Genomic DNA, 23,248 nt, shown 5'->3' with positions numbered 1-23,248 from the left:
ATTGTGGAGGAGCGTTTTTTTTCAGGGAGAAGGTACTAAATCTGTCAAATACTATCATTCCTTCACGACTCCGTCAACCTAAAAATACTGGTGGCCAATGGAAAATAGACAAGGAAGAGTAAAAAATGCAATCCACAGTGACAGTGAGGACATTTAGCTTTACTGGGAATTGTCCTCATATGTCTCACAAGTCTGGGGAGAGCCACTCTGCACAGCTGGGAGAACTGGGACAGTTTTTCCTTTAATCTCTACCCCAGACAGCCTTTTCCATACATCTGCCTTTCTAGGAACCTTCACAGTGACTGACACTGCTCCAGCACTGCAAGATCTCCACAAGACCAGCAAAGAAACTCCTCTGAAGGAATATCTGGCAGTTAGCAGAACTAAAATTCACCCACCTATGCCTGACCTCATGAGGCAAAGCTATACTGAGCAGCAACAAAAGACCTACATCTACTGTGCAGTGGACTCCCAAAGGGAGCTCAGTTTGAATTCAGAGCAAGGTGTGCAGCCAGACTGGATGTTTGGACAGGTTCTTTTTCCCTCCTTCATTTGCACATTTCAGCATTAGGGAGCATAAAGCTTTTCATACTTACTTTAACATGAAGAGCAGGTTGGGGTTATGTTCTAGGAGGCCAGGATAGAGCTGCTGGGTGGCTTCTATAGCCTCTCCCACTCTGCCTGCTAATACTAGCTTCTGTATTCCTGAAAGCAAAAGTAGACCTAGTGACACACAGGACCAGCCCACAGGAACAGCCAAAAGAGCTGTCTCATCCATTCCACCCAGCTCCCCACCACCACCTTGCACAAGGGCTTGGGAGAACTGGAGATCATATTTGGTTTATTATGGATTAGAAAAACCCTGTGAAATTGTGAAAGCATCTGTTAGTAGCAAAAAACCATCAAGAGCAGAAGGATCTAAAGAATGAATTAGGTAGGTTGGGGTGCTCTGAGACTTTAGTCCTTTAGTCACAGAGCTCTGTAGCACTGGAAATGAAAGCAGGACATGCCAACTGGATGGAAACAAGGAGGCTGCTGGGGAAGTAACAACTTCAGAGTGCAAGTCCTAGGTCACCCTCATATCACATTCTCTGTCTGGTTCAAGCTTGGAAGCAAATGTATGGCTCAGAATGAGATAAATGGAGTATTCTTAGAGGGTCTGTGGTCTTAAATCACAGCACAGTACTGCTCCCACCATATTCCTACCACTAAGCAGAAGTAATTATAACAAAACTGTGTTCCTCCAAGTCCACCTCAATGTATTCCCAGAGAAGTACACTACAAACAGCTCAACAAGTACACTTCTAGGAGGTGCAAAGATATAAGGCACTTATTAAGTTGGGTGTTCATGTCCCATGTATGTTCCTTCAGCAGAAGTGCAAGACACAAGTGCAAGACTCAACTCGAGATCCCTGAAAGCTCTGAGAAGCTGCTGATCTACAGCAACTCACATTTCTTTTTTCTAAGTGTACTTACAGACAAGAATTAAATGTACTTAAAACTAAAACTGCACTGTTTTTCCAGCACTCCCTATAAACAGTAGAGAGAAGGTCTGGAATGGCCCGTGAGGTGCTTTGCAAGCAGGGCTTCTGATGACAACAGCCTGTGGCTTTTGCAAGGTGTTGGAGCAGTTGGAAGCCCAGTCTGGTAAATCTTCATTAACAATCTCAGTAACAAACTGCAATGACTTGTCTTGTCTCCCACTTCTCAGTGTCTATCTGGTTGTTATTGTAGTTGAAATATGGAACCAAAACCGTGGCTCTCACACCAACACAAGAGCTCTCATTTTACTCTCTTGCACGTCCATTTTCTCGTCTCGCTGCTTTTGACAGCTCTGCTTTGCCTTGTTTGGCAACTCTCACAAATGTCACTCCCTTTTATATTTCCCCCTCTTTTTGTTTTCCCATCTGTGTTTTCCTCACACCTTTTATTCAAGCCCCAACTTGAGGGCTCGGTATTCCTTCCCTCCATCTGCCTTGTCACCTGTCCTCAGACAAATGAGCCCGCACCACCTCGCGTGCCTCCCGTCAGGCTGTGCCAGTTAAACCCACACCACTGGGAACACTGGCTGGGGTCAGGGTTGCATAATGCATGACCTGGAAAGCACAAAGCCCATCAGCACTAACAGGCAGCAACTGCAAGTTATTTAAAAGCAGAGTCCCCAAATGAACCCGAATGCTGGCTAAGCACATGCAATGTATGGAGAGCAAGGCACAAAGGGGCACAATGCTCTGATACGTAACAGTCACACGAGAAACAATTCACAAAGGGAAGGGAAATGTACAGGGATGTGGCCTGTATTCAGCAGCCAGGAGAATGCAGAAAACACACCAATGTTCTGCCACTCTGCAGGCTGAGCCTGTGAATAGAAAAGCTTAAAAAAAAAGGTACAGCAGGAGAAAGCTGCAAGCCTTATTCTGCAGGACCAAAAGCGCTGACAGCCCTACCAGCTGAGATGAGCCACTTGGGAGCAAACAGCAGCAACCAAAACAGGCACAGAATACAAATTCTTCACCCAGTGTGAGCTTAATATATTGGCTGTGAATTTGAAAACCCCTCAGCATGTAAAAGTTACCCGAAATCACAATGTGCAGAGGGACTGGAAGAGTCCTTAACCTGGAGCTGCAGCAAAACTAAATGGATGTGTCTGAGTCCCTGTGCCCAGGCCAATGGAACTGCCCCTGCTGCAACAGCCTGAGTGAAGAGCTCAAATCTAAAGGGATCTCTGGAGCACAATTATCTTAGCTCAGGTAAAGGCCAAGCAGAGCACACAGGGATGGGAAGGAACAGGGCAATTCTCCAAGCAAAGATGGAAAAGGGTGGAGAGGGCGCAGTGATGATGGGAAAAGTGCTCCTAGCAGAGGTTCCTGAGCTCTACTCCATGGCCAGCAGTGTGCTCTGGACAGCTCTGGACTCTCATGGAGTAACTTCCAAAGCACTCACTCCTCTGCAGAGTCCCGAAGGAAGCACACTTGAGGAGTGACACCTGAGAGACTTACTTTGTCTATTCTTTATTGAGGTCTGTTCTTCCTGGATTGTGGTGTCTGTGACTCTGGCAAAGGCAGTTGCTGTTGAACAGTACCCATGGTGAACCAAATATGATGAAACCATACTAGAAAAAAAGAAAATACAAAGAGATGATGAGGCACTGGTGAAACAGAGTCATCACAATGGAGGAAAAAAAACAAAACACAACTGAAGTTGCAATTTCACTGAGAAACTCAGCTTGCTTAGGACATAACCAAGGTTCTACTTCTGGGTCTAAACTGTGTATATTTACATGACAGGCACCTGGTCCTGGAGGTGCTCTAGGAGGGAGCTCTAAATTCACTTTACAGAGTGGAAAAAAAAATTAAAATATTAATAATCTCAATGCATATACAGTATTTATTTTTGACTGCTGCCCAAGGGTCACTTGTAAGGGCTCAATACTGTTTTACTGCCAGTGACATCCTATATAGAAATAAATCTGAACCTCAGAGAGGTTGAAGGCTTCCAAGTGGATCTAAAAAAGAAGAAAACATTCTGATCCTGAATTACTTCCATCACTTACTTGCCAGCAATTATATCTTTAGTAGTTCAATCTCCTTATGAATTCTGCACATTCACAGATACTTTAATCTGGTGACTGCCAGCATTGATTTTTAAAGCATTAACGTGCTTCAAAGTTGTATTTTCAAAAAATCTTGGGGGAGGGAGGAGTATCACTGTCAGAAAACACAACAAAACCATCCTCCTAAACAGACAATTTCTAATGCACTCATGCCTTCCCAAGACACAGTGACTCAATGTTAATGCTCACTGGATTTTAACAAAATCTAAAAAGCCAGCAACAGGATTTCAAAGCTTCTCACGATGAATCTCAAAACAGGCTTCTCTCATGATGAAGCTGGCATTGATCTGATCAAGTTACAGCTCAAAGCACACACTCAACTTGGCTACTTTCAGTACAAGAAAGAAGTATTTTATGAGTCAGCAATCATTTTTAGGCATAATATTGTGTGCAGGTGTGTAATTTTTAGAAGTTGTTTTAAATACAAGTGCTTCTGCCCAAGAGCTCTACAGGAGGAACTCCAGAGTGGTGACCCTGACAACCCCACTGTGCACATCAGAAAAAAAAATTCTGGAGAACACAAGGAACAAAGAAAAGGATAAATTGGTCCCACTGCAGCTGAATCAACAGCTCTTGTTAAGGGAGGTTCTGGCTCTGCAATTTGGTCCCATTTTGGAAGGCAAATAACAGCATCAATAACACTCCTGACCTCTGACAACTCCTGCCAACTGTTCTCATCAAGTTCCACTCAATCATTTTTGCAATGAGAAGTGCTTTCAATATTCATAAATTTATAAAATGCCATAATGCTTTCAGTTAGGTTTGGAAGCTTTTGGTTTAGCCTAATTCTTGCCCTTTCATTTCTGAATTCAGCTGACTTACATACTGGTGTTTCTCCTATGTTAAGAGTTTTTATGTTGTCTTCTCCCCTCCCACAGTGTATCACCCCAAAATGCATGTTCTTCCATTCCTACAAGCCTTCCTGCAAGCTTTGTTTGAAAACTTTTCCCATATCTATTTGAAACAGCAGCAATCTACACAGGAAAGACTATTAAACAGAACAGAGGGTAAAACAATTTGAGCAAAATGCACAGAGTGGCAATTTTTGCCATAAGAGAGCACAAATTAGCACTTAAGAAGTATTTAAAGGCTAACAAAAGGGAAGAAGCTGAACACCAAGGCAATGACTTACTTCTGCAGCATGGCTTGCCACTCTCCCAGCCTGTCTCCTATGGGAAACCGCTTAATGGTGCTCTGGATCTTCGCCCTCCACTCCCTCATGTAGTCCTCAATGTCAAACACAAAGGGCTGCTGCCCAAAGTTGGCATCCACAATCTCTCCTGGAGTCTGGAGACCCACTGTAGGGTAGAGGTTTGACTGGGAAGGAAGAAAAACAAACCTGTACTAAACACAGCTTTCCTTTTCTGGTTCCAGTTACGTGGTTTGGCAAAACCAAAGAGCTGCTCTTTAAACTGAAATAAATACAATGGAATTAGAAGAGGTAACAGCCCTTTGAGTACTTCTGAAGGAATCCCATGACTTATTGTGCACTTATGAAAAGTTCTTGCATCAAACCAGAACAATGGGCTCAATCCCCCAGCAGCCTGTGATCGAGGCCATGACTGTTGTCTGTGGAGGGCCACTTCTGGCTCAGCTTTCTTCAGTTTCTACCAAGCCTCAACAGCCAGCAGATAATATAACAACAACAGCAGCAAAAATAATGGCAATATATAATAATCATAGCAATGAAATATAGAATAATAATAAATAAGATGTGTGACATCTTGATCAATGTATCAACGTATTCCCTCCTGTTTCAACTCAACTCTTTTATTCCTTGGAAACTGTTATCTCAGTACTGGACATCTCTGATGAAAAGGGAACAGACAGTGGTCTGAGGTTAGGTCTTTGATGATCCCAAGATCCCAAGATACCTGCACAAGAAATGACACTACTGATAGATACATTTTATTTTAAAAATAAGTCTATGGATCCAAATGGAAGCTTTGACCCATCACCAGAACATGGGGAAAATAAAAAGGTTATCATCAGGAAAGTGCCTCTAAAATTCAGCCAATAATTCAGCTTATAAGGATGATCTAATTGAAAATAGGAATTCAAAGTCTATCAGAAGTTTTCTGAATTCATGCTATTTTAAGAATAAGCTTATGGATACAAATGGAATCCCTGAGCCCACTTAAATGCTGGGAAAAGAGAAACAACATCAGAAAAGGTACAGGGATGTCTGGTTCTCATCACTGCTCCCATTTTCCAAGAGCATGTTCCATTCCCTGTCAAGTTACTTCTGTGCAGCACAAATTACTTCTCTGCAAAACAGACACAAAATTCACTAATTCTCTGCTTCACAGCATGTGCTGAGAGTCTGCAGGGTGAGGGAAGAAATCTCTCTCATGCCACTCAGGAATTGTTTGGTGTTGGGCTTTTTCCACTTTGCTCTAAAAGAGTGGAGCCAGAAGCTGAACACTGGGCAAGGCACAGGGACACGTGTGTGGAATTGAAGTCTGGCAGGTGCCTGGCTGTGGTGACTTCCTCAGGGCTGAGCCCTGAATATCAGACATCAGAACAGTAGAGGGGCAGACCTCTCTCCTTAAGTCCAATCAAAAACCTGGGATGACCCTCTCCTCCTCTACAGCAAGAAACATGGGCTTTCCTACAATTATCTGGAAAATTTCTTCAACTTAATCTTCACTGTTGCAGAAATGAGGATGATTTAGGCCTGGAACCCAAGAGGGACTGCAGAATCTCTGTTCATATATCCAAAACTGAACTGGGTAAGAACCTGACCAACCTCCTCTACCTTAGAAATTATCAAACTTCAAAAAAACAAAGAAATTAATCTATAAATACAGGCTATAAATTGAAACCAGAGATCAGGATGACTGCATTACTGATGATTCACCACACCTCCTCCTTTCCTATTCCCTCACCAAGGAAGTCTCTAGGTCAGAGATGTGCAAAGTAAATGCAGCATGATAAAGGAAGAGCTACCAGAGGAAAATGCTGGAATTACATTTAGTCCTTCCATTCTTTCAAAACTGGCTGACACAGAAATGTCCCTAATGAGGTATCAGATATTTTCCACAGTCCATACTTCAGACTTTTTGTTATCTTCTCAGTATCTTAAACCCCAGACACCTAAAATACTTGGAAGCAACCCCCCCCCGCCCCCGCAATTTACAAGATGTCATGTATTTTTTAATCACTTTTGGCTGTGTTCATCTTTGAGCAGAAGCTGCCTATCCTCCACGTCTCTCAAATCATCTCTGAGGTAAAATTCTGTTTTTCACATGTGGGATGTGTTCTCTCTGTTTAGCAGCTGTTGGGAACTACACGTATCTCCAGCACCCTGCCAGATGCAGGCAGACACGATCTGGGATCCCACTGACCCAGGAGCAGCTTTTCCTGCCAGATTCTCCAGGAACACCTTCCTTGTGACATTTGGCCCACCTCTTGCCCTGATGTTGGTCCCCAGTTGCTGACAACCCCCTTGTTAATCCTGACCTGGTTTGTAACCCCCTTGCCTCTTTGCTCTCCTACAATCTCACCCTGGGTTTTTCTGGTTTTTTTAATCTCCTATTTTTCCTTCAAACCTCCAGGCAGGATAGACTTGATCCAGGCTTGTGTAAATAAGAGTTGGGCCTGAGCACTGACTTTATTTGGAAAAAAAAAAAGAAGAAAAGAAAAAGGAAACTCCCTCTTTTCTTCTGTGGGAATTCACTACAATTTTAAGAAGTTATTTTGGTTTTAACTTCAGCCTGTGCTAAGACAAAATGTGGTTTTTCCTAACACTGTATTTTTGTACAAATGAAAACACCCTTTAGAGGAAGCTGAAACAAGCCAAAGAAAGTGTGTTTCAACACATGTGTCTCTGGTTTTCACATGAAAGTATCCATTTCAACTTCCTAATATTGTGAATTTTGCAAAATACTGCCTTCACCATTTGCCTCTGAAAGGGGAATTTTGGAATAAGCATTTCAAGGAAATTATTTCTAATCTGGCAAAGTTTTGAAGGGTCAATTTAATTGTGTAATCTCACTGATATGCCAACCCTAACATTTAAGCTTAAAAAGTGTAGAAGTAATGGGGCTTACTGGCCAAGCTTCTCCCTGATGTGTGTTACCAGAAGAAGCTTCAACACCCCTTAGGCTGTAATGCAAGGAAAAGCTCTTCCTTAAAGCCCCCCTGGAGGGGTAAGTAATGAGGAATGAATCAGAGCCAAAAAATCCATGTGGAACTTCTCAAACCAGAGCACTTCAAGGGTCACTCGAGTAAGTCTACTGTTCCCACTCCTGTTTACAGTTAAATTTTCAGAACTGCAGCTTTAGCAGGTGAAGAACACAGACTACATTCCTTCTCTTTCCTATAACAGATACTTCTCTTATTTACCTTACTGGATATTGTGTTTCAGCCTGGATAACAGAACTATAAAAAATGAAAAACATCACCTGCAAGCGATCAATTTCATATTCTCTAGTGCCTCAAGAATTCTACAATCTCTGACAACATTCATTATATTTAAACCAAAGTCTACCTTGGGTTTGGCATCCCCTTCTTTAGAAAAGCAGGTAATCTGAACTGTTTAGAACAGCCTATAACCCATGGACAAGGAAGCAAAAAGAGCACATGGAATACATTGGTACCTGCAAGGGTGAAGGAAGAAGGCAGTAATCCAAGGGAAGGATATTGGAAAAGAGAATGCTGAAGTCAGGTGCAGGCATCCTTAGGATGAAGCTGCCAACAGAGCAATTTAGCATATGCAGAGGGATGTCCTAGAGCCACATGGAGGCAGAAGTCTCCTATCCTTGTTCACATCCACAGATAAGGGGTGAAAAGACCCTGTCAAGCTTCTCTTCTCCTCTTTTTAGAGGGGAATTATCTCATGAAGGATAATTCTCAATAGTAGGAGGCCTACAGGGCATCAGCTGTTCTCCTCCCTGGCCCTGAAAAACACTGTTATGGATTAGCTGCTGCTAATAAAAGCCAGAAGGGGATTTCCCCAGAAAACAACTCAGCAACTGGCTGGTAAAGGCACAGAGACCACTTACACACCATTTAAGCACTGGAGATTCCACCACAAGGCATCTGCCAAAACCTAGCCTGGCCATCTCCCAGTTTCACACTAAGACATCTCCTCTGCACAATACACACAGACAAGCCCGAGATCCTGTAAGGATGACCTGACCAGATCAAGAAAGAGCAGGATAGGGAGATGTCAGGGGCTCAGGAGAGTTTTGAATTCAATCTCATTGGCACTGTGAGACCTCACTGCAGCAAACACCCTTCTGTCTGCTCTGCTTCCCAGCTGCTCATCCCCTGCGCTTAACAGAGACTCAACACAGAGGTGAACAGCTTACACATGAACATTAAATGTCTGCGTCAGCTCACTGTGCACTCCAGGATCAACAGCATGCAAGCTAAGCTACGCAGGAGAGGGAATTTCAACCTGCCAAATCTGTGCTGTGAAGTTCCATGGCAATGGTTACAAAACTGTAAATGACAAAGCAGTGGTACATGTGCTGGACAGATATTTTTGATCGACACCAGTCTAAATATCCTTTGTCTATCTCAACATGGAGACTGCTCCTGTTGCAGAAGGAGAAGCAGTCTAGCCAAATGAAATGACAAAGTGGTGAAAAAATTAGAAGGAATATGTAAATCTGTGACTACTAATGCAATCTATATCCAGAGGGAAAACAAACAGCACCAAAAACTAAGGGGCACATCAGAAAAGCATCTTCTTGCTATGGATGCAAGGTTAGCACAATACCTCACTCCAAAAGGTTAATCTTCATGAAAAGGTAAACTATCCTTGTACTTTAATAAATTGTACTTGGACCAAATGAATGAACTGCTGTGAAACAACCCACATAAAGAGTTTCTGGTTTAGAACACACTGCAATGTTACCTCAAAGACCCTAGGACACCTAGAAACACCCTGTATTGACAGTTGATGTGAAAAGGCCAATCAAATAACCACAATTTAGGTGCAGGCTGTAGTTGGGATATGGCAGAAATCTGTAAAGCCCTGAATCCCATTGGGAAGGTGAACAGGGAGTGCTAGCCATTATTTCTTACAATACAAAAATTGGAGGAACGAGATATATGTTTTCACAGGAATTACAGAACGAAACAAAGCAACCTTTCCTCCACACAACAGGGAAGTCAGCCAAGAAAATGGATCACTTTGGAGGCCTAAAGAAGCTACCAAAACAAAGACATTTGTCAGAGGAAATTAATTTGGGGTTATTAAGTACAAAGACAGGAGTGCAACCTTAGGGACAAGAAGTCCTGTGTATGAGAGATGGATGCAGTGGATGTGTTGATGTATGCCTGACCTGGTTTTACCTTTTCTCAGTGAACACATCCTCCTTGTCCAGGAACACTTGAGTCTAGAAAAGAGGGAACATTTTCTTGTTCGTGACCCCCAGTGTTTTTGTGAGACCTGACTAGACATCAGTGTAACTGTGCACATGTACTCCTCCTCAGAGTGGAAGCTGCATTTGGAAGACAATGGCCTGTAATGAAGTTGGCATCCTTGCTTTAATTCCAGGAGAAAGAGCAACATATTCTTAGAGGCGGTGAGGGATGAGAGGAGGCATGTGAATAGCCCACAAACCCAGTCACAGGATTATGAAGTTTCAGAAAAAGGAGCATTCACATCATTCAGTAATGTGTGTTATGTTTTTTTCAACAGGGCATCAAACAGAAAAAAAAAAAAAAAATAAAAATCACACCCCCACACTCTTCCCCCTCCCTTCTGCTTGCATCCTTAGTTAAAATACTGAAAATAGGTGTACTTACAGGGAGGTCTGTAAAGGCTATACCTGTGGGGGGAAAAATATTAGAATTAAAAAGACAAAGGATTTTTTCCCTGCTTGCCTACATCCTTAACATGCTACAAAACATTACTGCACTTCAATAAATCCCAGCTTTGCCCCTGCATTTCACTACATCATGTATTTAGAAGTAATTTCCCTCCCCAATTCCCTCCTCTGCAAGTTTTTGCATCTGGAGAAAGGTTCACGAAAAAGCCTAAATGTTTTCAATATCTCTCCCAAAAATCTGATTTTCTGAAAGCAGCTCTTCTTTCCTTTGCTTCTCCCTCTGTTACCATGAAGGAGATAGTTTTCAAGACTTGCTTTGGTGTTAGAAACAGAGTTTTAGTACAAAATTGCTTTGGTTTAGGCTGTAACTGGTTCTTCTTATCAGCCAGAGAAACAGGAATGAATATTCAGCACTTGGCATTGCAGCTGGGGAACAGCCTTGCAACAGGACCAAGCTGCAGCCAGGAGCACCTGAGAAACACTGGTGCAAAGAACAGCCTCATCCTCAACTCGGCTGATACAGTTCCAAATAGAAAAGACAGGAAAAAAAGTGCATGGTTTCCCTTTTTATTTATACCTGGCATATCAGAAAAGAGCCATTGCCTGGGATGGCTAACAGAGTTTTGGCTAGAGACAACACTGACCACAGCCAGGCTACCTCAGGCCTCTGCATCTGCCTTAGGTGCCAGTTACTGCTCCAAAGGATGGTGCCCACAGGCTTTGGGTCACCCTCACCAACAGCACAGGGGACACTGCTGCCACCACCTCATCAGGCTGAGCTAAATCCAGACTTCCAGCTAACATTCCAGGAGCCAGTCTGGAAGCTGAAGTCTTTCCCCACGTGTGCTCCCAAGAATGCTTTCTTGTCCCCAGCCAGAGGAAGGCTGGTACCCACACCAGTACACCCAGTTCTCACACACGTCCCACCTCTCCTCCTCCCCTTCTGCCTGGCACTGGAAGGCACTGCAAAAGCAGAACACCACCTTCTGTTTTTAATTTTAAAACTATTTTAACCCAGAGCTGCAGTGTAACATTACCAGATCACTCTGAAATGGTAATTTAAACTAGTTTTGGGAGTCAAGATAGGAAACAAGTAATTTCTATTCAAAACAGCACAGATCCAAATCAAATGCTCGGAAAGAAATCCCAAATATTTTACTAAACAAACAGCCCAATAAAGTTACATTAACATCATGGCAGATAGTCAGTATGGTTTAATGAACATCCTGGCAGTTTGGACCTTGTTTATTCAGCACCCTCTCTACAAGCCAACCAAAGATTGTGCACACAGGTGATGTTGAACATGTGGCTGAGGAAAACATTCAGTAAGCATTTCTCTCACCTTGTCACTTTGTCCAGATATTGTTCCTCACTCAAACCTTTTTTTCACTTTGCAATTATTTTGCTCAGCTGGATGAAAAGGTGGATGAAAGCTTGTTCCTACCCTTATGCCAGAATGAGGCCAATCTCCTTGAGCCTGCTGTCTACTGGAGTCTTCCTCAGCCCCCAGCATCTCTCAGAGCCAAAGGTGGCAAGGCTTGTGTAGCTGAGTGGCTGGAAGCTGCTTCCAGCACCTGGACAAGCACATGGTTTTTGAATGGACTACAAGGTGGGTGGAACACTGTCAGGATGGCAGAATTGTGATCAGCAGCTCAAAGTCCACGAGTTGTCCCTCAGGGATCGATGGCAGGGCCAATAGTTTCTTGTCTTCACTAATGACCTGGACAATGGGACAAAGTGTGCTCCCAGCAGGCTCACTGGTGTAACCAAGAGTGAGAGTGGGCAATGGGCTGGAGGGCACAGCTGGAGAAATGATCCAGCACAAGCCTCTCAAAGCTCAACAAAAGCAACCTAAGAGCCCTGACACCAACCAGGTTGTGATACTCCCAGAAAACAGGACAGGATGAGGCTGACTGGAGAGAAAGGAGATCTGCAGAAAAGATTCAGGGTCCTGCTGGTTAACAAGCAGAGCAGGAGCCAGCCTGTGGGTCCTTGCAGCAAAGGAGATCATCCACATCCTGAGCTGCATTAGTGAGAGTGTAGGTTAAAGGATGGGATTTCTCCCTTCTTTGCCAACACTTGTTAGTCTACACTTTGGTTAAGATGGTCACTTTAGAGCTCGCCATTAACAGGACACATTGAGACTGGAGGGAGTCCAACAGAGGCCAGCAAGACAAAGACAGGCTAAGGGAAAAGTTTCTGCTCAGTCTTAAAAACATTCGGGCAGACACTTATTGCTGCCTCCAGCTGTCATATAGGAGGGTATAAAAAAGGCTTTTCTCAGAGATGCATGGTGGCAGGAGACAGGAGGCAACAGAGACAAGGTGCAACATGGGAAATTATAATTAGAAAAATTCAGTATGAATTTTGGTCAAACACTGATTCAGGCCCAGAGAAGTCCCTAGGTGATCACCATTCTTGGAGACAGTAAAAACTTGATGAGTTTCTGAGCAACATGATCTAGTTTGGGCTTGCTTTCAGCAGGGTGTTGGATGCTTGACCTCCAGAGATCCCTCCCAGAGAAAATAATTCTATTATTCTATAAATAAACTTATTACACTGCATTTACAATGAGACAAATGTATGTTTTTCACATTCTGTTACGTAATTCAGGCTGATAAAATGCTTTATGCAGACAGCACTTGGTCTGTTGGACAGATATGTCTGCTTAGTGTGTTTGCATCTGCACTGCTACACACCTGCATCCAGGAAAGTCAACAGCAGAAAGAGAAATAATCACAGCTTGAATGTGAAACTCTTTGGTTTTTTTTCTCTGCAGCCCCTCCAAAGCCTGGATCCAGTTTAAAACCACAACCTTCTTAAAGACTTAAGGACTGGACAAATCAAGAGGTCAGGAAGCAAGAGCCAGTGTGTGAAGGGCCTCTCCCCTAAGTCCAGGAAGTTAATGTGATCATCAAGGCACTGCTACAAAGTCACTAAATGAAGGTTCAGTGCTAGGGCACAGTGTGATTGACATCTTCACCTGCCTACCAAACAAAGGACTCCCACTTTCCATGACTGAAGTGCACTCACACATGACCCCATGCACAGAACGTGTTTGTGGACCTTCCAGCCCATCTCTGCACTCCACCCAGCAACAATCATCCTGTCTGCCTCACAACTGGCCACTTACAGTATTCAATTTGCACAAGACAACATACATTTGGGTAATCATACACAGCACTCCACTGCCTGCACAGCTGGGTACCTCTCCAGCATGTGTTTAGGTAACTGTGATCCAGAGAATCCTTAAGCAGTGCTGGTGGATTGCAATAAGCACAACATGTTCAGCAGTGTGGTCATCCTAAAGAGCAGACTGGCAAATGCCAGCCCAGGAAAATACTTGAATACCTCTCCAACGTGCTGCTGAGGAGAAGCACTGTCAAACCCACATAGCTCTACGTGCCCCTGGAAACAGATATCCTCCAATCATGCCACTTGGATAAAACTGCTCATATTGAGAACAAGGCTGTAGCCAAGCCTGGTATTTTCTGTTCATTTTGGTAGTGAATGAGGGTGCTGAGGGCCTGGCACAGGTTGTCCAGAGAAGCTGTAGCAGCCCCATCCCTGGAAGTGTTCAAGACCAAGGTGGATGGGACCTGTATAATCTGGTCTACTGGAAGGTGTCCCTGCCACAGCAGAGAGGTTGGAACATGATCTTTAAGGGCTCTTCCAACACAAACCATTCCAGGATTCTATGATTTTAAATTTGATTTATCTGAAGTTTTGTTTTGAACATCCCAATGCTCTTGCTCTCTGCAAACTTAATTTGAAGCTTTGGGGTCAAACCTATTAAAACCTAGGACTGACACCTGCATCTCTCTATGACAACAAATTTCAACATTACCCCTTATGCTCCTCCTAAACTAGCTTCAGAATGGATATTTTACTTTTTAGGTTAACTCGGTCTGTCCAAGAGCCTGCACTAGAACTCAAACTACAGGAAGTTTTCTATGCCAAGACTTCAGAGGGTTGCATGCTCTTTTTATAGCCCTGCTGCTCCATTTACCTTGGTCTGCTGTCAAAGTCTGAGATCTGAGACACTCCTACATTAGTCCCTGAGCAAACTCATCCACTTAAACCCAGAGACCTGCAGCAGTCACATTTCCTCCTCATGTCCTGGTCCAAGAGTTTCTGCTCAAGGGCTGTCGCCCCAACATTTCTCCCTCTTTCTCTCCAAATTCACTCTCATCACACTTCTAGCCACATCTCATTATGTTTTTTACTGCCAGGACTCCGCTCAGAACTTGTCAAAAGTGTTTCACCAGCAGCCAGAAGACATTCAAGACATTTTCCAGAACAGAGAATTAAGACTACATACGATGTCAAACAGTTCTCATGTGACGTCTCCAAACAAAGTTCAAGACTTAGCTCCAACCAGAACATCCAGAATTTGTGATGGCCAAGAAAACAGTTCTTATACAGTGCTCCTGATGGATCTGATTAAATGAAAAAGTATGGAGACAATGGAAGATAATAGTTAAGCAACAGAAGAAATTGCAAGGAAAACAAAAGGGTGGTGTCTAATTAATAGATGAAATGGTGAAGAGTGAATTGGAAAGACAAAGCTACAGTAATTCCATTAAAAGAAAGACAAATTCAAACTCTGAAACCATGCTCTCAAGCTAACTGGCCTAACAAAGGGGCTGATTAGTCTCATGAATATTCTTGGAATCTGCAGTAGGATTACACAATTACCTCATCTCCTAGGAGGAGACATACATGGCTTCCACAGCTTCATGTCAGGGAACACCTAGAAAAAAGACATTCATCCCCTTCCTGGTAAACCTTTACACAGCATAGAAATGAGATTCTCAAGTTGGCACTAAATACCATGGAACTTCAAGACCTTCAAGGAGTTGCTTCTTTCAGGGAAGAAAGCATTCTGACTTCCAAGTAAATCACTGCTCCTTGCTCCATTTGGCCTTGGTTCCTCTGTCTCACCTCCTCCTCACAGCTCTCTGCTCAGTGCCCACAAGGAGCTGTGTCACCCCTGGTCAAAGGGCTCCTCTCCTCAGCATTCCACAGGAAGCACTTCTCCTGGATGCTGTGTTTCTTTATCAGAGACACAGAAAGACACTTCTGGTCCTTACCAACAGCCTCCTCAGATGAGGTTTTCATTCTGCTTTTGTAAAAAGGCAGTAAAATGTTCCTGCAGCTTTTGTGGGGTCACCCAGCAAGGCCTGGGGTCTGCTGCTTCCTTCTGCACTTCCATCCCTGTCTCCTCTAAACACATAATCTCTGCTCCATCAGTACAAACACTATGCCACTACAGCTCAAAGAAAAGCTGCTACACAGAGGAGCCAGCTGTGAATGGTAAGGAGAGGCTTCTACCTGTCCTTTTCTCAGAGAGCTCATGTCTTGTACTGTCATCTGAAGAGCTCAAGAGGACACCCAGGGAACAGCAATGCTTATAACTGATAATATAATAAGATATTATTTATAACAATATAGATTATATACATTATTATATTTATATATTATTAATTATTATAATTAATAATTCTCTAAGCACGGTAACCTTCTTGTCACCTTTCCTGTTTCTTCCCACTGGCACTGTTCACCCCTGGGGCAGGCTGTTCCTCGAGGGGTCATTCAATGTCAGATTAGAAAAACTTGAGCTTTCCATCCAAAAAAAGCCCAATCTTTGAAGGAAAAGGAACACTTAAACTCAAGAAAGGAAGACTAGATAACTTCACTGCTGTAAAGAACTCTGAATGTCCCAAACAAAACCAATCTCTGAGCAAGTACACGAGGCAAAGAATCAGAGGGTCATCGTGACAAAAGGTAACACAGAAGTTTCTGAACTGGGCTCTTGATTTGTCTTAATCTGCCCAGACATCCAGGCACAACACAGTCCTGGGTACAAAACAGAGAAGGAGAAAGCAGCAACTTTTCAACTGATATAGCTTATACTATGGAGATTCTGGTCATTAAAAAGAAAGTAAATATCAAATGAACAAACTTGTATTAATTAAATAGAAGACCTGGCCTCCTCCTGACTCTCACACTTTTGTTATGATGAAAAGTAACAGCACTGTCAGGGTGAAAAACAATGAAGCTGGAAAACCACTCACTTCAACAACAGAAAACATCCAGAGGAGCACAGCACAAACCACTACAGGGCTTCTGTGTAAATATATGCTAAAAATCAAGGACAGCAACTAAAAGGAAAGATTTTGTGAAATCTTTTTAACTATTTCATTACCACAGTGGCTGTTGTTTTATCTTGTCTCATTTCTAAGTAAAAGCTCCTGCTCTACTCACCATCAGCCGTTGCTTTCAAGCCTCTACTTGTCTTACCAGTACTGGACTGACATGGGCAGCCTGAACAACCCCAGCTCTCCCAGACTTTCCTTCTAGGACAGATGCTCCAAACCTTTCATCACCTTGGCAGCCCTTTACTGGACTTTCTCCAGTAAATCCATCTCTCTCTAATATTGGGGAGCCCAGTACTTCTCTCAAGAGCTCAGCAGAAATTCTGCACTCTCCAGGCACACTGCACTCCAATCCCACTCCTTCCTTCAGCCCAGCCAGTAACTCAAAACATCTTTGCTCTGTTAAGGGTTTTGAGCAGGGTACTTTTGGTATTTTTCTACCAATTTAATCTTGAATTCAACAAAGTACAATTGACACAGCAAGGAGAAGCAAAGGAAAGGAGTGCCCGTCCCTCCCTGCCAAATCAAATTAATCCCAGCACAAAAAGTGAGATGAACTTATAAAAACTTACTGCACATCTTATGTGGCAAAAAAAATAAAAAAAAATTATCTGGGGTGGATAACATGTCATCCAAGGAAAACGTTTTTTAGGGGAAAATGGCCAAAAATTTTGATTTTAGACAAATAAGATATGACAGATATTTCCAGACATAAGCCTGGAAAACATCTGAGATATTAATTTGGGCAAAAATTTTAAGTCCTTAACTTTAGGACAGTTACTGAAACAAGTGTGGAATGAACCAAACCATAGCTCAGTGCTTAAGTAAGACCTCCTGTGCTGAATTAATGTCTGGCTTTGGGAATGCTTGGACCAATGTGCTGAGGCTTTTAGTCCCTTCAAAAATGAAGACACCAGTACCATGGCTTTGTAACTAGTTGAACAACACACTTATTATGTTTCCCAGTTCTTTCTTTCTTTCCCTGTTGTCCAGTCACTAGACATCTTATCCAACCTCCCACCTACTGTGCAGTAGCAGAGGAAAACAGTAGAAGCTGTGGACGAAATTCTAATGTATCTAAACAAACTGAGCAGCATGGAAACCATTTTACCTGTTGGGAGAATTTCTGTCTTGGAGCCAATTTATAACTGCTGACAGCTGCTGAGTGCTCTTTTCCTCTGCCATTTAAACCTTACTCACAGGTGTGGGACAAGAATTACGGTACAAGCAAAGTATTAAAGAGCAGTGAGAGCAGGGCTGGAGCATCCCTCTCCTGAGAACACCTTCCTTCACTTACCTAAACTGTGGCCATTTTTTGTGTAGAAGCAGGTGTTGTTGATAAGGTTGACACAGCAGCCAATCACATCTCCAGTGGTGAATGTGGGGCCATAGGGCTGTCCTGTCCCCGAGGAACAGAAGGAGTGCCCATCGTCACCATGGTACCCATAAGAATGTTTATCCCATCCTGCAAAAGACAAGGGAGAAGAAGACAGCAGTGAAGCCAGTTCAGAAGAACCACATGGAACTACTACAACTCTCAGTTCACAATTTTCTGTGGGAGTTTTAAAATTTGATTCCTACTCCTGATTCATCCTAATATTAATTTTCACATACCAGTAACTGAAAAGAAATTAATAGTCTTTAATCAGAATACATCATCTGCGTTTCAACATGCTTCTCTTTTATCTTGCCTGAGGTGAAACAAACTACTTTTGTAAAACATTTGTGTTTCCCAAAAACAAAATCTTCCTGCAAAAGCATTTAACAAAATGATCCTCAGACACTTGCAGCTTTGTCTCTAAGAGCTGTCACAAGTGTACCAAATGGAGAGAGGCAATTTTTGCATTCTCAAATCTGTATTTCCCTTCTGCAGTTGATAAGGATTTCTGTTTCCCTTGGGATTCAGTATTTCCTGTTCTGCAGACAGCTTAAAACATGACCCTCAGATATCAAAGGGGAGTTCAATGCAAATGGTCAGTTCTATATTAATATCTTTTATTTCTTCTGCCAGTAACATCGTGCTAAGGCTAACAGCTTAGGGATTGCACCCTGTCCACTTGTTCTTTTCTGTATATCCCAGTAACTTCATTTGAAGCATTCCTCTAAATTGCAAAATGAAAGCCACATCTCACAGAGAGACAGACTTCTACCAGAAAGTGATACAACACTGAAAACAAGCACCTGTGTTTTATATGGATATGGCTGGAACCTTAGGGAAGCAAAAGAAAGTGCTTTGGCCATCTACTGACCATTTACAGCCAAGGGTAGTGCAGACTGTGTTAAGTGGGGAGTGATGGCTCTGGCAAAGGGACTGTGTAAGAAACAAAAAGATTGTGCAGGAAGTGCAATGTGGCACAAAAAGACTGAGCACACTGAGAACTACAGAGCAAAGCCCTGCAAAGGTGGGCTGCAGCACTTCTGAGCCAGAATTTTCCTCCAAAACCAACAATATGAGGGCACTAGAAATCTCATCTTGTAAAATAGTGCTACAACACTGTGGCATCAGCACCCACATGCTCAGGGCTTCTCAGAAAAGCACACAACAGTAAGTGCATGTCTAAGGCCCTGTTAATTGTACAACACCAAATGAATGCCAGTGGGAAAGTCAGGGAATGAAGCAAGACTGAAACATGTCACAGTCCAAGATTTTGGACTACAGAGCAAAGTTTGGAAGTGAAAGGCGTGAAGGACTCCCAGCAAATTCTAGTCTAGAAATGGTGAGTAATTTCCTCTGTTTAGTCCCACACATCCAACAGGAACAGACTGAGATGTCCCAAGAGTCAGCTCCAAACAAGCTGTTGACAGTAGCACCAGTCCTGTTTCAAATCTTCATGAAAGACAGGGACAACAGCACAGGCAGCACCCTCAGCAAGCACAAAAACGATGCCAAATTGACTTGCCAAAACAAAGGAGGAAGTGATAGGGGCTCTAGAGTCTGTTGTCAAACTTCCACTGCTAAGACTCCATCCAGTAAAAATATCATTGAAATATTTTCTAATTTTTAAAACTGTGGCTCCTTTCCACTATCCCTTTTATTTCTCTGTTGCCTTCACTCATCTATTATTTTAGACTCCCCAAAACCAGACCTGTTATATGAGTGTCAATTCAGAACTGTTTTAATGAAGCTGTTGGTAAGCTGTATTTCAAATGGTAACTTAAATCAATTTATCTCCTAACCTACTCTTAAAACAATCCAAACACAAAATTCTAGGTCTTCATACAAAACATTTCTGGCATTACAAAGCAGCTACCAAGAACTTGTCATCAGTTACAATTAAGCAGTGAAGTGCTTACACATCATGTACTGGGTAAGGCTCCCATAAGAAATAACACAGCGTGTCCAACTGTGAGGATGAGCTCACTAAATGTTTGTGCCAATGCAGGCACTACTGGTTCTGCAGTGGAAAAAATAAAGGTTTCATTACCTACAGATCAAAGCCGATCCTACTGAAAAAACCCTCCTCCTACTCCATTATGACTTGGGCTTCACAGTGTCATTTCTTGCTGTAGCACCAAGGGTGGTGGTGAACTCCAGTGAGAAGTGACTGAATAAAGGCCTTGAAGACAATGACAAACGTGGTACAAACAACAACAATGCCTGGATAAAGCTTGTTTTGAATCTTACTCTCCCCAGAAAACCACTAACATAACCAGTTAAGGAAATCTGCTCACCCAGCACTTTGCTAATGATATGCAGAGTTTACTTTTTCAACTCAAATGAATGTGTAGTGCTGAACCCAGACCTGGCACCACACTAGGGGCTTTAAATCTAGACTGTCAGCCTTATCAGATCACCATGGTCATCTTAAAAAAACAAGCCAGAGTTGTTTGAGTGAACTTACTGTACTCACTGTAAACATAAACTGAGTGGCATTAATTATATGCCTAACCTTAAGTTATTTATTAATAAAAAACAGATCCCTATTTCCAAAATTCTGCCCAAAATAAACATGAGGGCGGTGGCATATGGGTCATTCCAGCACTGGCCAGCTCCAGCCAATCTTCTGAAATTTCCTAATAATCTAAATTAAAAACAACAATCAGCACTTCTAGTACTTCTAGGTCAAAGTTATCTGGGCCTGTTGATTTAAATAGTGTATCCCTATTGGAAGCATTTGGCATTATCCTGGATTACCAGCAGAGTGGGGAGTAACTCATCACATGTATTTTGAAAACACAGACTCCAAGTTTTCTCAAAACACTTTCTGAAAACTTGGGCTTTTCCTGCACCATTAACAATTTGCTATTGCCACCTAGGAATGGGTCCAGCATATTGCAACCTCCTCTGTGACTCCCACGACAACCTTTGAGCCTCCAGTTACTCAACAGCTTCCTCCTCTACAAAATCCAGCAGTGCTTTAATAAGGACTGAATTGGAACTTCCTGAAAGCCTCCCCACAGCTGCATCTGCAAATTCTCCAGACAGTTTAACCTCTGTGCCACTTGAACTCAAGTACTTGCAGAAGTCACCGTTGTGACCTGGAGGGCAGAGAAGAGGTGATACCTACATGCTCTTAAAAAGGCTGTCCCTGTGGGATAGGGGGCCAGCCCAGACAAGGACACTCCTCAAGAAGTGAGACAGCAGAGGTACAGGATGTGCACGTATCACACCCTGACTGAACAGTGTTACCACCTTGCACAGTCAGACTGAGCCAGATGGAGATCCTCTTCACTCAGTACTCCTGAAAAAAACTTGTTTCCAGTAAATTGTTCAAACCTCCATTAAGACTATATAAACACTCCTATCATTAACTGTGCCCTGCAAGAAGTTTGACAGTGTAACTGCAAGCAATGAAAATGTGCCTCCTATTACTTGGATATATCCTGTGGTTCTTGCACTGGAGAAGATGACAAACTATGGACTTGGGTGTCTCCAGAACATACATCAGTATACAGACCTCTGCAAAATCCCCCATAATTATCCCTTTTCCAGGCTGATGACTCCTAACTTATTTAGCTATTTCCTGCTTTTCTGACATCATTATCTGAACCTTCTCTGGATTTACAGTGTTGTTTGTGAGAATGAAGGTGCCCCATGGAGAAGGGAAGCAGGCTGCAGTGTTCTCTGCACTGTTTCCTAGTCCTCTACAAGTTAATCCGAGCATTTTCTATTTATTGTCCTTTTTACCATAGACCTGATCTTTCCATGAAGTCATTGTCATCACTCCAAAATGCATCACTGCTCTTGTGACAAAGCTCCATTTGCACAGATTCTCATGTACATCTCCCTGCTGGGGCACATTGCCTCAGCTTGCTCCCACAGCTCCTCAATCTCACACCTCCCTCAATCTCACAATCCTCAGCAGCTCCAGCTGTCCATCCCTGACAGAGAGGTGCAGGCAGCTGCTCCTAAGAAAACCCTGGGAGAACCCATGTAGTGACAGTTTGTGATTGGTAGCTCATTCCAACAAGGCTGTTTAAAGAACATCCCATTCTGGTCTCTTGGTGATAGCCATGTCTAGAGCAATGGACACTCAGCACCTACGTGCAGCTGTGGCCAAGCTAAAAATTCTCAACTGCAAGTGCAGATTCCTCTCAAAATTTCACAAACCTGGACAAAATTGGAGAATGGGCTTTTTCTTATAAAACACAGATCTTGGACTCCTGATGGCCTATACTCTATAGACCAAAATCAAGTGACCTAGAGCGGCTGCAGAGTCCAGTTTACAGTTCTTTCCCTCTTTCCTTTCCCTTCCCCATCCTCTCTTCAGAAGCACAAAATCATTTTAAATAGGGGAGACAGGCAGAGAACAGAAAGGATTTGGCCACCTGGCTCATGCTAGTGGTCAAAGCAGAATCTCAGTGTCACAACTCTAAGATTGTTCTCACTACAGCTCATTTTGAAGGCAGCACTTTTAACATGCAAATATAGAATCACAACCACTACAGGCAGGACTTCAACAGCTATTGAGCAAAAAGAGGTTAAATTTACATCCCTTTGAACTGAACCCCTCAACACCCAAACCCAAAATATACCTATATATTTAATAACAAGATGCAGAATAGCTCAGATCGTGCAATCAAAGAATGGGAAGAAAGAAAAACAAAAAACATGAGTAGGGCTTGGTAGGACATTTTTTTATGTTCAACACCAAACTGAAGTTCTGTTTGGCCTGCTAACAAGAAAAAGCTGATATGCTGACCTTCTTGGCAGACTACCTGGATCCCAACACATAGGGGGAAAAAATGAACAGCAAGTTCCATTGCTGCTGCTTGATAAACAGGTCAGAATTATGCAATGCCAGACACGTGGCAGAAAGGACTTGAGTTACTTCAGGACACAGTTACAGGATAAACTGATAAACACTCACTTTTAAGCAAGCACCAGAGTTACATGTAGTGTGCTACTACTATCCCTGACTATTCTATATCTGTCCCTGTTCAATCCCAACTTTCCCATTCAACATCAGTCTCGCTTTACTCTTTGACTTTTTGGTCAGATCCTGACTTCTGTACCTGAGATCACACTCTGCCTCAGAAGGCAGCAAGTGGGAAGTAGCTCTGTTGAGTTGGATGACCATTTACACCTCAGCACCACAGAAATAACACGGTGATTTAGCTCTCTGCTTCAAGAGCTCCACAACTGAACACAGAACTTGTGGTAGGCTCTGGGCAATACTGGCATCTTGGCTACATCACACACCTAGGTAAACCAGGATAAGCTGCTCAACCTTAAAGTGTGGAGCATCATA

General features: G+C 42.9%; 1 protein-coding gene across 4 annotated transcripts in view; it reads right to left on the bottom strand.

Moving 5' to 3' along the window:
* The window catches only part of RANBP10 (RAN binding protein 10), a 64,899-nt gene that overhangs the window by 13,345 nt on the left and 28,306 nt on the right, over positions 1–23,248 (bottom strand). For 2 of the 4 annotated variants that reach the window (XM_033517126.1, XM_015639636.3), the window contains 5 exons: positions 17,854–18,021; positions 10,376–10,398; positions 4,746–4,930; positions 3,000–3,112; positions 597–705 (listed from right to left, as the gene is read on the bottom strand). In XM_033517126.1, coding sequence (XP_033373017.1) covers positions 597–705; positions 3,000–3,112; positions 4,746–4,930; positions 10,376–10,398; positions 17,854–18,021 — 598 coding nt within the window. Of the gene's footprint in view, positions 1–596; positions 706–2,999; positions 3,113–4,745; positions 4,931–10,375; positions 10,399–14,719; positions 14,838–17,853; positions 18,022–23,248 lie in introns of those variants that run through there. The other 2 variants (XM_033517127.1, XM_033517128.1) reach the window with 2 other exon arrangements.

Source organism: Parus major, chromosome 11 (genome assembly GCF_001522545.3).
Source record: "Parus major isolate Abel chromosome 11, Parus_major1.1, whole genome shotgun sequence".
NCBI lineage: Eukaryota > Metazoa > Chordata > Aves > Passeriformes > Paridae > Parus > Parus major.
The sequence above is the reverse complement of the archived record's forward strand: the minus strand, read 5'-3'. Positions and strand labels throughout refer to the sequence as shown.